This window comes from Moschus berezovskii, chromosome Y (assembly GCF_049115385.1).
Source record: "Moschus berezovskii isolate FMDL1 chromosome Y, NW_MosBer_1.0, whole genome shotgun sequence".
Taxonomy (NCBI): Eukaryota; Metazoa; Chordata; class Mammalia; order Artiodactyla; family Moschidae; genus Moschus; species Moschus berezovskii.
The window spans coordinates 8,938,351-8,950,495 of NC_142489.1; the positions used below are offsets into that span (position 1 = coordinate 8,938,351).

Below are 12,145 nucleotides of genomic sequence, written 5' to 3' on the forward strand. Positions count from 1 at the left end.
TCTCTGAATTCCCGTCTGTGCGGAGACAGAAAGGACTATGGCACCAGAGCTCTTTGGACCCCCCCGAAACAACATCCCAATGCTGCACTGACACCTCTGCTCCCTCAAAGGGCACCCTGAGCAATGCCTGCATTGTAACCTCATTATGGATTTCTACTCAGTCGCTTTGGAACGGCATGACCACAGGCTGCGAGCTCACATTCCGGGGCAGATAAAGGGGATGACCTCCTGCTGACTCACCCTGAGGGCCACTCTCCTTTCAACTGTGGTGTCTGACTGCTTGCGACTCCCTGGACTATAGCCCGCCAGGCTCCTCTGTCCCTGGGATTCTGCAGGCAAGAATACTGGAGCGGGCAGTCATTCCCTCCTTCAGGGGATCTTCCCAACCCACAGATCGAACCTGAGTCTCTTTCATCTCCTGTACTGGCAGGGGGGTTCGTCACCACTGGCGCCACCTCAAGGGTGGATCTTTCTGATCCAGGGATCCCGCGTTGCAGGCAGGATCATTTACCGTCTGAGCCACCAGGGAAGCCCCCCTCAAGAGTGGGGCGGGTGGAAATTTCAGGCTCTGGGGCGCGGCGCAGCCTGGAAGGGGACTCTTCCTACGAGTCGTCATTGCCTTTGAGGGGCCTGTTCTCCAAATCTTTCCCTGGAAACACGGCAGCTCTGCACGCTGGAGCCCCTACCAGTCAGAGGCCAGCTCTGAGCGTCTCTGGGCAGCTTACTTAAACCTGGCAGGACTGTAGAGCATCACCTGGAAAGTGTAGGTGCTAAAACAACCTGAGGCTGACAAGCAGGCACACTTACGAACACACGGAGGACCTGACTCTCAGCTAGTCCCTGACGCTCCTCAGGGTCATAAAGGAGACTCACCTCATATACAAGCCAAAAAAGCAAAAAAAGTTCCCACTTGCTTAACACCTGTCTCTTCGTATAAAAAAGGCCAAGCAATGTAATTTAAATATTTCAGGATTTTCATTCTATGTGTCAAGTACTTGCTTTGGATGTTGGTGATTTTTTTTTTTAATTACTTTAAGGGATGTGTATGTGTGCATACATGCATCAGAGAGGTATCCTAAGAAACGGTCTGCAAAGAGGCACCCTGAATGGCTAAACAGTGTGTCCGTGCTAAGCCAATTCAGTCGTGTCTGACTCTTTGCGACCCCATGGACTGACTGTAGCCCGCCAGGCTCCTCTGTCTGTGGGATTCTCCAGGCAAGAATACTGGAGTGGGTTGCCATACCCTCCTCCAGGGGATCTTCCCGACCCAGGGGTCGAACCTAGCAGGAAGGTTCTTTACCACTAGCACCACCTGGGAATCTCTGTTAAACAGTAAGTAATGGGGCTTCCCTGGTGGCTCCGTTGGTAAAGAATCTGCCTGCAATGCAGGAGACCTGGGTTCGATCCCTGGATTGGGAAGATTCCCTGGAAAAGGAAACGGCCACCCACTCCAGTATTCCGGCCTGGAGAATTCCACAGACTGTGTAGTGCATGGTTTAACAAAGAGTCAGACATGACTGAGCGACTGAACTGAACTGATCTTATAAGACCTGAAATTTATTTATATGTAAGACAAAAAAGATGAAGACATTTTAGTCAACTCTACGAATCGAAGGACACGAGTTTGAGGAAGCTCAGGGAGATGGTGATGGACAGGGAGGCCTGGCATACTGCGGTCCATGGAGTCGCAGAGCCAGACACGCCTGATCGGCTGAGCTGAAGTGAGATGCGTGTGTCCTCCCGTGACTGTGGACTGCGTGGAGGAGACCTTTCTTCCGTGTCTCCCTGAGCACCCACTCAGCAGCAGGGCACACGGGGGTTCAGTAAAGGAAGAAGGACGGTACAGAGTGGCCCTGAGAAAGCCAGTGCCTTCCTGCCAGGGTGCTGGAAGGTGTATGCACAAAGTAGGGTGGCGGGAGACGGGCACACCGGCTGATGGCCACGGGGGCCTAAAGGCAGCAGACAAATGAGGAGCTAAACAGAAAAGCAAAAGGCAGACGGGCGGGAACAGACGTGAGGCTCGGGCGCCTGGCCAAGAAGAAGTGGGTTCGGGTGGACCCGCTGGGCGGCTGCGCTGTAGTCTTCCGGGAGCTCCCGAGAGGAACATGAGCAAATCCCAAGCCTGTCCTGGCTTGAGTGATTTCCGAGCCCCGGAGAGGACCTATCCGAGTGAGGCCTGTCTCCACCTGGGACCTGTCCCCACGGGCGACACACAGGCCACACGCCACGCTGGAGGTGGCCCTGCGCTCCCGAGGGGCCCGTGTCGCAGGGCTGCGCGCGCGGGCCGGCAGTCCTGGGCAGGGTCTTGTCCCATTCCACTCCACGGGCCCGGAGCCACGTCCTGGGCTTTCCCGTGGGAAATCCCCCCCTAGTCCCCACCCCCAGGGAAAAAGAGCAGGAAAGGCAAAGAGCCACGGCGACAAGAGACCTTCTCAGGGGGTTCATACCATTAAAACCACCGACTTTATTTACTGGCCTTCCCAACCAACTCACTCCTGCTTAAATGATGCCAAAACACAGTACCGGCATACATCTCCAAGAACCCGTGACTGAAGCAATCTGCTCCACAATACAGGGAGAGGTAGACTTTCCTGGTGGTCCAGGGGTGACAAACCCCTCTGCCCACGCAGGGCTCAGGGGTTCCACCCCTGCCTGGGGAAGAAAGACCCCACAGGCTGTGGGACAAGTAAGCCATAGAGTTCGTTCTCAACAAGAGAAGCCACACCGCAGTAAGAATCACCCACATCACAATCAGTAGCCTCTGCTCGCCTCTGCTGGACAAAGCCCACACACAGCAACGAAGACCTAGCGGCGGCGAAACTAAAGAGATAATTTTTTAAATTAAAAACCGATAATTAAAAAAAAAATACACTGGAGGTTACCAGCACCCTTCATGGGGAACACTGTTCTGATGGTTTCCTTACATTCCATGTCAAAATTTTTCCTATGTAAAACCACAAACATTTCAGTATTTCTTTTTTTTTTTTGGTTTAAAACTTTTGCCACAGTTAAGAAGATGTCTATTCTCAGAAAATAATTAGACCCTTGGCTGATTTACATTCTATATTTTATCACTAAGGGATGTGGAAAATGCTTACAGGGCATACTGGGCAAAAGTACTTCCGTCCTGATGGCAGGAAGGGACAGTTAGGGAGTTTGGGATGGACATGGACACACTGCTGTGTTTAACATGGAGAACCAGCAAGGACCTGCTGGACAGCACAGGGAACTCTGCTCAATCCTCTGTAATAACCTTATGGTTCCCAGGGGGAAGGATGGGAGAAGGGATAGTTAGGGAGTTTGGGATGGACATGGACACACTGCTATATTTAACATGGAGAACCAGCAAAGACCTGTCCAGCACAGGGAACTCTGCTCAATGTCATGTGGCAGCCTGGATGGGAGGGGAGTTTGCGGGAGAAAGGATACATATGGCTGAGTGCCTTTGCTGTCTACCTGAAACTATCACAACATTGTTAATCAGCTATATCCCAATATAAAATAAAAAGCTTAAAAAAAAAAATGTACTTCCCTCCTAGAACATCCACGGCTGATTTTAAAGAGAGATGTCCACAGCTAATGAGAAGGTAATCAAGTCACTCGTGGCTAGCCTCCAAGCCGCATGGGCCAGCCCGACCCTCCATGAGGTGAGACCCAGGCAGAGCCGCCCCCACCTCATAATCAGGGGCCGGTCACCCTGGTGACGGCCCAGGCAGACCTCCCACATCACTAGGGCGGGGCCTGTTTCCCCGGCAACCTGCACTCCCTGCCGCACTAAGGACCTGCCAGGCCACAGCGCTCACCTGAAGGCAGAGCTGCGTCATGAGGGACGTCTGTGTGAATTGCTCAGTTGTGTCCGACTCTCTGCGACCCCGTGGACTATAGCCCTCCTGTCCGTGGGGATTCTCCAGGCAACGATGCTGGAGTGGACTGCCATTTCCTTCTCCAAAATGAAGGACATGGAATTCATAATACACCCTCTCTAGAGATAGGTTCCTTTCTCTCATGGGCTCAAGCTGCCTTCCCCCAGCCGAAAATGCCCCCCCCAGAAAACACCTGCAGAGGGAAAAGAAACGGAAGTCAAGGGCCCCACCTCTATCATCCTGAGCTGCGTGACGGAATCAAAGCGGCAAGGGGACAAGAGGAACACCTGGATCTGGAGAGAGGGCAGTGGTCACTGTTGCTGGCTACGGTCACCGCTCCCTGGACTCCAGGGCCGGGAGGCTGCCTTTGCGGCGGGACTCAGCTTTGGCTCACATACAAGAGGTGATGGGAGGGAGGCGGCACAGATGGGAACTCGGGGGTGCGGCACGTCTGAGTGGAAACTAGATTTCTGTCCTTCCTGCGTCTGTGACTGGCAGGTGACGTGTGCAGAGACAAAGAGGTCTTCCAGGAGACTTCAGCAGGACTAAACTGACTAGGGGGAACAAGTTCTCGTCTCATTTCTATGCTGGAGCTGGTTTTGGGGTTCAGTTCTCTTCACTGATTACCCGGGATGAGGGATCATTTAAATAACACCTGGTCACTGGGAAAGCCAGGAGGAGATACTGCATGGACTGGATCACCAAGTAGACTTCACAATATGGGCTTGATGGCATTCCAGCCAAACTACCAGGCTAGCTGGATAAGACATCATTTTCTTGGAACTGTGGTAGAATATATCTCAAGTATGGGCTTCCCTAGTGGCTCAGTGGGAAAGAATCTGCCTGCCAAGCAGGAGACATGGATTGGTTCCCTGGGTTGGGAAGATCCCCTGGAGAAGGAAAGGGCAACACACTCCAGTGTTCTTGCCTGGGAAGGCCTATCGACAGAGGAGCCCAGTGGGTTATAAGACATGTGGTTATCCAAGAGTCGGATACAGCTTAGTGCCTAAACCAGAACCACCATGTCTCAAGTATATCTTAGGAAAAAAAAACAAAACACAAAAATTCTGGAAGGAAAACCACTTGAAAGGCTTGGGTGGATAAAGAAAGAGGATATTTGCGTGCCTAAACCATCAAGGGTGCTTTGTATGTTAAGCAATGCAAGAGACTCCATGTCAAAGATATAGACTTAGCTGGATTAGCGAAGAAAAAAACAAAACAAAACCAGGCTCATAAATACAATCAGAAATGAAAGCAAGTACATTAAAACCAACGACAAAAATAAAATGGATTCAAAGAGAATAATGTGAAAACCTGTAAGCAAACACAATGAATAGCCTGCAAGAAACAGATGAATTGCTAGAAATATACAAGCTAGAGATCAAAGCAAAAAGAAAGTCTGTTCAAACCTCTAAGTATTACGGAGATCAATTCAGTAATCGGAAGCCGTCCGACAAGGAAAACAGGACCAAATGGATTCACCGGAGAGTTCCACCAGACTGTAAAGAATTACCACCAATAGTACTCAAACTCTTCCTCACAGTTAAAAGAGGACGATACACTCCCAAACTCATCCCATCAGGCCAGCATTACCCTGGCACCAAAGCCAAACAAAGAAACGACAAGAAACTGAGGCAAACACACTCAACAAGATACTAGCAACCTCATTTAAATAGCACATTAAGAGGATTCTTCTACACCGTGAAGAAGGGGGATTTATTCCTAGAGTCTTAAGGATGGTTCAACATAGAAAAATCAATGTGACACACCGTATTAACAAAATGAAGAACGAAACCCAAAGGACCATCTCAACTGATGCAAAAAAAAAGCATTTGGAAAAAACTCAACACCCTTTCATGATATAAACACTCAAACTAGGAATAAAAGAAAAGTACCTCAACATAATAAAAGCCATATACAAAAATTCCATAGCTAACACCATACTCAACGTTAAAAGGCTGAAAGCTTTTTCTCTGCAATCAGGAATAAGAAAACAATGCTTTCTCCTGTTGCTTTTATTTCACACAGCACTGTAAGTCCTAGCCAGAGCAACCAGGCAAGGAGGCGAAATAAAAGACATCCACATTGGAAAGGAAGAAATGAAGTCACCTGTTTGCACACAAAGTCATCTTAAACGTGGAAAACTCTCAAGATTCCACACATATACATAAGAGTATTAGCACTATTAATAAACTTCAGCAACACTGCAGATGACAAAAATGAACATACAAAAGTCAGCTGTATTTCTACACATTAAACAATGAAAAATATGACACGAACATTTAAATAAATCCACTGACAACTGCGTCAAAGAGAAATAAAAGAAAGTGAAAGGCCTGTAATGCTGAAACTACAAAATACTGCTACAAGAAACTAAGGAGCCTATTATACAGAGTGAAGTAAGCCAGAAAGAAAAACATCAGTACAGTATACTAACGCATATATATGGAATTTAGAAAGATGGTAACCTGAACCCTGTATACGAGCCTGCAAAAGAGACATAGGTGTATAGAACAGGCTTTGGGACTCTGCGGGAGAGGGTGAAGGTGGGATGATTGGGGAGAATGGCACTGTAGCATGTATATTATCATATGTGAAATGAATCACCAGTCCAGGTTCGACGCATGATACAGGATGCTTGGGGCTGGTGCACGGGGATGACCTGGAAGGAGGATATGGGGAAGAGGGAGGTGGGAGGGGGGTTCAAGAAAGGGAACACGTGTACACCCGGGCCGGATTCGTGTCAATGTATGGCAAAACCAACCAATATATTAATGTAAGGTAATTTGCCTCCAATAAAATAAATTAAAAAAAAAAAGAAACTAAGGAAGACACGAATAAATTCAAAGACATCCCATGTCCACGGGCCGGAAGATTTGACAATCTTTATAGTGCCCACAGTACCCAAAATGGTCTACAGATTCAGAGGAATCCATACCAAAATTCCAACGGCACTTTCTGTTGAAATACAGAAATCAATGACAACATTTATATGGACTCAGTGGAACCTGAATAGCCATACACTATCTTGGAAAAGAAGAACACACTTGGAGAATCTCACACTTCCAGGTTTCAAAACATATTACAAAGGTATGGCAATCGAAACAGTTTGGTGCTGACATACAGACAGACATATAGACGAATAGAACAGAACAGAGAGCCTGCAAATAACTCTTCACACATATGATGCCCAGTTGATCTTTCAACAATAACTCAGTGGGGAAAAGGACAGTCTCTTCAACAAAGTGTGTTTGGGGAGCATGGATATCCACATGGAAAGAACAAAGCTGGACTCTTATACCATATACAAAAATTAATATAAGATGGATTAAAGGCCTAAAGGTCAGAGCTGCTGCTGCTACCGCTAAGTCACTTCAGTCGTGTCCGACTCTGTGTGACCCCATAGATGGCAGCCCACCAGGCTCTCCCATCCCTGGGATTCTCCAGGCAAGAACACTGGAGTGGGTTGCCATTTCCTTCTCCAATGTGTGAAAGTGAAAAGTGAAAGTGAAGTCGCTCAGTCATGTCTGACTCGTAGGGACCCCATGGACTGCAGCCTACCAGGCTCCTCCGTCCGTGGGATTTTCTAGGCAAGAGTACTGGAGTGGCTTGCCATTGCCTTCTCCAAAAGGTCAGAGCTAAAACGACAAAATTCCTAAAAGACAAGAGAAAGAAGGCATTATGACACAGGATCTTTTTTTTTTTTTAACTCTTGGCTATGACACTAAAAACGCAAGCAAGAACAGAAATAGTCAATGGCAGTACATCAAACTTAACAAGCTCTGGGTATCAGGGGACACACTCAACACAGTGAAGAAGCAGCCTTTGAAACGGAAGGAGATACTGCAAACCACGTAGCTGATAAGTGGTTTTTATCTAGAATTTATTATATGAAGAATTCCTAGGACTCAAAAAAAAAAGAAAACTATCAAAAAATGGGCAAAGGACTTGAATAAACATTTCTCAAAAAAAGAGACACCAATGGCTAACAGCAAGAAACAACGCTCTGTGTCATTAATTATTCAAGAAATTCAAAGCCAAGAGATAATGGCTTCACGCACATTAGGACGGCTCCTATCAAAAAGGGAGAAAATAACCAGAGTTGGTGAAAATGTGGAGAAACTCGAACCCTTGTGGACTGCAGGAGGGAAAATACAATGACACAGCCAGTATACAAAACAGTCGGGGGGACCCTCAAAACACTACAAACAGGATCACCTTATAATTCGAAAACTGCATTTCTGGGACTGTACCCCCACCAAAAAGATAGATAAATAAATAAATAAAAGCAAGGTCTTGAAGAGGTATTTCTATACACGTGTTCACAGCAGTGTCTTTCACAGTAGCCAAGAGGCGGAAGCAACCCAAGTATTTATCCACGGATGAACAGATAAGCATGAGGTCCATGCATACAATGGAGTATGATTCGGTCTTCAAGGGGAGAGACTCCTGTCCCACTTCTCTCTGCAAGGGGAGAGAATCCTGTCCCATGCTACTACGTGTGAAGTGAAAGCACTGATGGAGCTCGAAGTTGGTCACAAACGGACACACACTGTATGAGACTCCTGTGCGTGTGTGCTCGCTCAGGCACGTCTGACTGCGACCCCGCGGACTGCAGCCCGCCAGGCTCCTCTGTCCACGGCATTCTCCAGGCAAGGATGCTGGAGTGGGTTTGCTGTTTCCTTCTCCAGGGGATCTTCCCGACCCACAGACCGAACCTGTGTCTCCTGCACTGGTAGGGCTGTTTAACACCAGTGCCATGTGAGAGACCCAGAGTAGTTCAAATTCAGAGACAGAAAGCAGAAGGGAGGTCCCCGGAGCGGAGCAGAGAGAGAGAGACAGGAAGGGATGGAGGTTAGGGTTTACTGGGCATACAGTTTCAGCTCCGCAAGGTGAAACGTTGAGAGAGACGGATGCCGTTGCTGGTTACACAACCATCCGAACATTCTTAATGCTCAACTGCCACACTTAACAATGGTAAGATGGTGAACTTTGAGCTAAGGACTTCTTGCGACATTTATTGCTAGCTGTGCTTCCATCATTAAAGCTCGTTAGCATTCCAACGTGTGCAAACGGCCCAGAAAGGCAGCTGGTAGAGGGAGCGTGTATCACGATGCTTGTGCTCATATGCTGAGACGCGTGTGTGTGTATTTACGTGACATATGTGTGTATGCGTGACATACGTGCGTGACGTGTTTGTGTGACATGTTTGCATGTGCCTGTGTAACATGTGTGACATTCACGTGTATGTATCTGTGACATACAGGTGCGTGTGTGTAGGGGTGTGTGTGTGTGTAATCCAAAAACAGCCCACACGGTTTCTTTGTAACACCAGGCAGCAGTAATAGCAGGGTCCTTTCCAGGAAATTCACTAGTTCCAGGGGATATTCAATCTGCCCCTCTGGATATATGTATAAATGTAGATAATTACACATGTTTCAAAAATGACTGTGACTCATGTTAATACCATTTTGAATCCAAAATTACCGCTGTGACTGTAAACTTTTTTCTCCCTGAGCACCAGGAATTGTGAAGACTGAGTAATTCACCTTTCTTCCTAGAAGAATCTTAAAATAACACTCCATTTTTAAGCCATTTTTGTCCCTGAAACCTAGAACATTGTTGACCTTCTCACTTATAGTAAGAAATAGCAGGCAGTTCTGTTGCCCCCTCTTCAGCTAACAAGCCCCAGGGGAGAAAAGTCATCTTTCCTCTCAAACGAAAACAAGTAAAGGCCACACAAACAGACACGTTAGAACTGAATTATGCCTTTAACTTCTTAAAATAAGGTGGTTTTTCTTTTAAACTTCTTTAGGGAGATTTAGCTGCTTGCCTATCATCATGTTCAAGTTTGCACAGGTGCTGAAACATGAATTCTCTATCTGATTGTGAAAAGCAAAAGCCACCTATTTGAAACTCGGAAGCAATTCTCTCAGGAACGAGATCTCCAGGTCACACTGAGACAAACAAAATGCAAATGTTTCCGGACCTCAGGAATCCGTGAGAGGAACGTATATTAAGAAACGTTAAAAATGACAAGCACATGATGTGGTTATTGTTTAGTCACTGAGTCACATCCAACTCTTTTGTGACTGCATGGACTCTAGCTCGCCAGGCTCCTCTATCCGTGGCATTTTCCAGGCGAGAACCCCGGAGTGGGTGGCCACGCCTCCTCCAGGGGATCCACCCGGCCGCGGGATGGAACCTGAGTCCGCCGCACTGGAGGGCGGGTTCTCTTCCACTGGGCCACCGGTGAAAGCCCACAGCACGTGCCAGCATGCTCCAACGTCTGTACCGAGTCCCTCTGAGCCTTACCAGGAAGGGGATCTTCCGAGGGGTCATCAAGGAAGAGAATGCTAGCGCGCCCGGCGGCAGGCTGAGAGCGGCTGGCTCAGGGCCCCAAGCGCGCTCGGGGGACCTCACCTGGCATGAGCGCGGCCGTGGGGAAGGCCTCCTTCAGCTTGGCCTGGCTCACCTCCACCAGCTCCTCCGCGGACATCGGGAGCCGCAGCGTGTCTCTGATCAGCTGGGCCGCCTCCAGCGCCTTCTTGCCCATCACCAGCGACTTCACCTCCCAGCTGTACTTCTTCCCGTAGCGCCCGCAGATGTCCTCGAACACGGCCGAGTAGAGCCGCTCGGTATCTGCGGAGAAGAGGGGGGGGAAACACAGCGGCGTTGAGGGATGCGTTCATCCCTGGGATGTGTTCACGGCGCGCAGAGCCCGCGTCCGGAGCAGACAGCTCTGGGGGGTGCGGTGCGGGGGCGTGGACGTAGGGGAAGCGCTGGCGGGTTCGGAGGCCCAGACGCTGCCCCGGCGGCCTGCCCTCTGCAGCTCTGGAACCTTACAGGGTGGGAGGGAAAGGAAGTCTGTCTGTGCGCAGCTGCGTCCAATGCCCCGCTCCCGTGGACCGTGGCCCGCCAGGCCCCCCTGTCCGTGGGAGTCTCCAGGCACGAATACTGGAGTGGGGGCCTCCCTGGTGGCTCAGTGGTGAAAGAATCCGCCTGCCAGTGGAGGGGACATGGGTTCAATCCCCGATCTGGGAAGATCCCACCTACCTCGGAGCCACTAAAGCCCTGAGCCACCTACTAACCGAGACTGGGCTCCAGAGCCCGGGAGCTGTAACTAATGCACCCTGTTTCGCAACTGCTAAAGCCTGTGTGCTCTCTAGAGCCTGTGCTCAGCAGAGAGAGCCCACGAACCACATCTACACAGTAGGCCACCGCTCTCCGCCAACTAGAAAAAATCCTGCGCGGTAACAGAGCCAGTGCACACAAAAATAAATTATTCAGATTAAAAAAAAAAAAATACTGGAGTCGGTTGTCATTTCCTCCTCCAGGGGATCTTCCAGACCTAGGGATCGAGCCTTCGTGTCCCACAGTGCAGGCGGATTCTTTACCGCTGACCCACCAGGGAAACCCCGAAATGTCTGCCTTACGGTTCAAGCGTCTTTTCCGCTGACAGGTACGTTCTGCTGAGCCTGACCACTAGTGAGACTTGGCGTCCTGATGGAGCACCTGCGAGTGTGCACCCTGCAGTCTGTGTGCAGGGCCTCAACCACGAGGGCCCGACCGAGTGCTCCGCGCCCCCTGGAATCACCACGGCGGGAGCGTGCGGACGCGGCTGCGGCTCTGAACGAAGCCCCTGTGTGAGCACAGACGCCTGCCTGCAGCTCCCAGGCGGAAGGCTCAAGTCCTGTGTTCTCCGTTTCCGCCGCCCACCCCCAGCCATCCTGCAGCAGTAGCGGCGGGGTTTCCCTGCAAGGTAACTGGATTCAACACTCTGCGAGGAAGGGCTCCGGCCCAGGAGACCACCCCCAGCCACCCCAGCCCAAGGCAGCATCTCCAAGCAGCTGACCTGCCCTTCCCCACCCACCCTGCTCTGGCTGGTCCCCGCTGCCTGCAGCCCGCTTCCTAGAAACGGGCCCTGGACACTGGGCGGTAGCAGCAGGGCCCAGCCTTGGGCAAGGAGCAACAGCAGAGAACGCCTGTGCTTTCTCCTCTGCTTTTCAAAGCAAAAGCACCTATAGCTGCCTATCAAGTACAAACTCATCTTCACTGCTTTAACTATCTGGGTCCTTGCTTTTCTACCATGGGCTGGAGGGCTGGATTTGGGGAGACGGTGTGTGGGAGGAGGGCACCGTAAGAGACACACAACAAGCAGATCCCTTGAAGCTCAGTCGGTAAAGAATCCCTCTGCAGCGCAGGAGACCCGGGTTCGATCCCTGGGTTGGGAAGATCCCCTGGAGAAGGAAATGACAACCCACGCCAGTATCCTTGCCTGG

The 12,145-nt window shown here is 49.9% G+C and overlaps 1 protein-coding gene across 3 annotated transcripts in view; it reads right to left on the reverse strand.

Moving 5' to 3' along the window:
* Positions 1-12,145, reverse strand: part of LOC129564115 (pseudouridine-5'-phosphatase) — a 69,926-nt gene that overhangs the window by 27,184 nt on the left and 30,597 nt on the right. For all 3 annotated transcript variants that reach the window (XM_088834544.1, XM_055437725.2, XM_088834545.1), the window contains one exon: positions 10,287-10,505. In XM_088834544.1, coding sequence (XP_088690670.1) covers positions 10,287-10,505 — 219 coding nt within the window. The remainder of the gene's footprint in view (positions 1-10,286; positions 10,506-12,145) is intronic.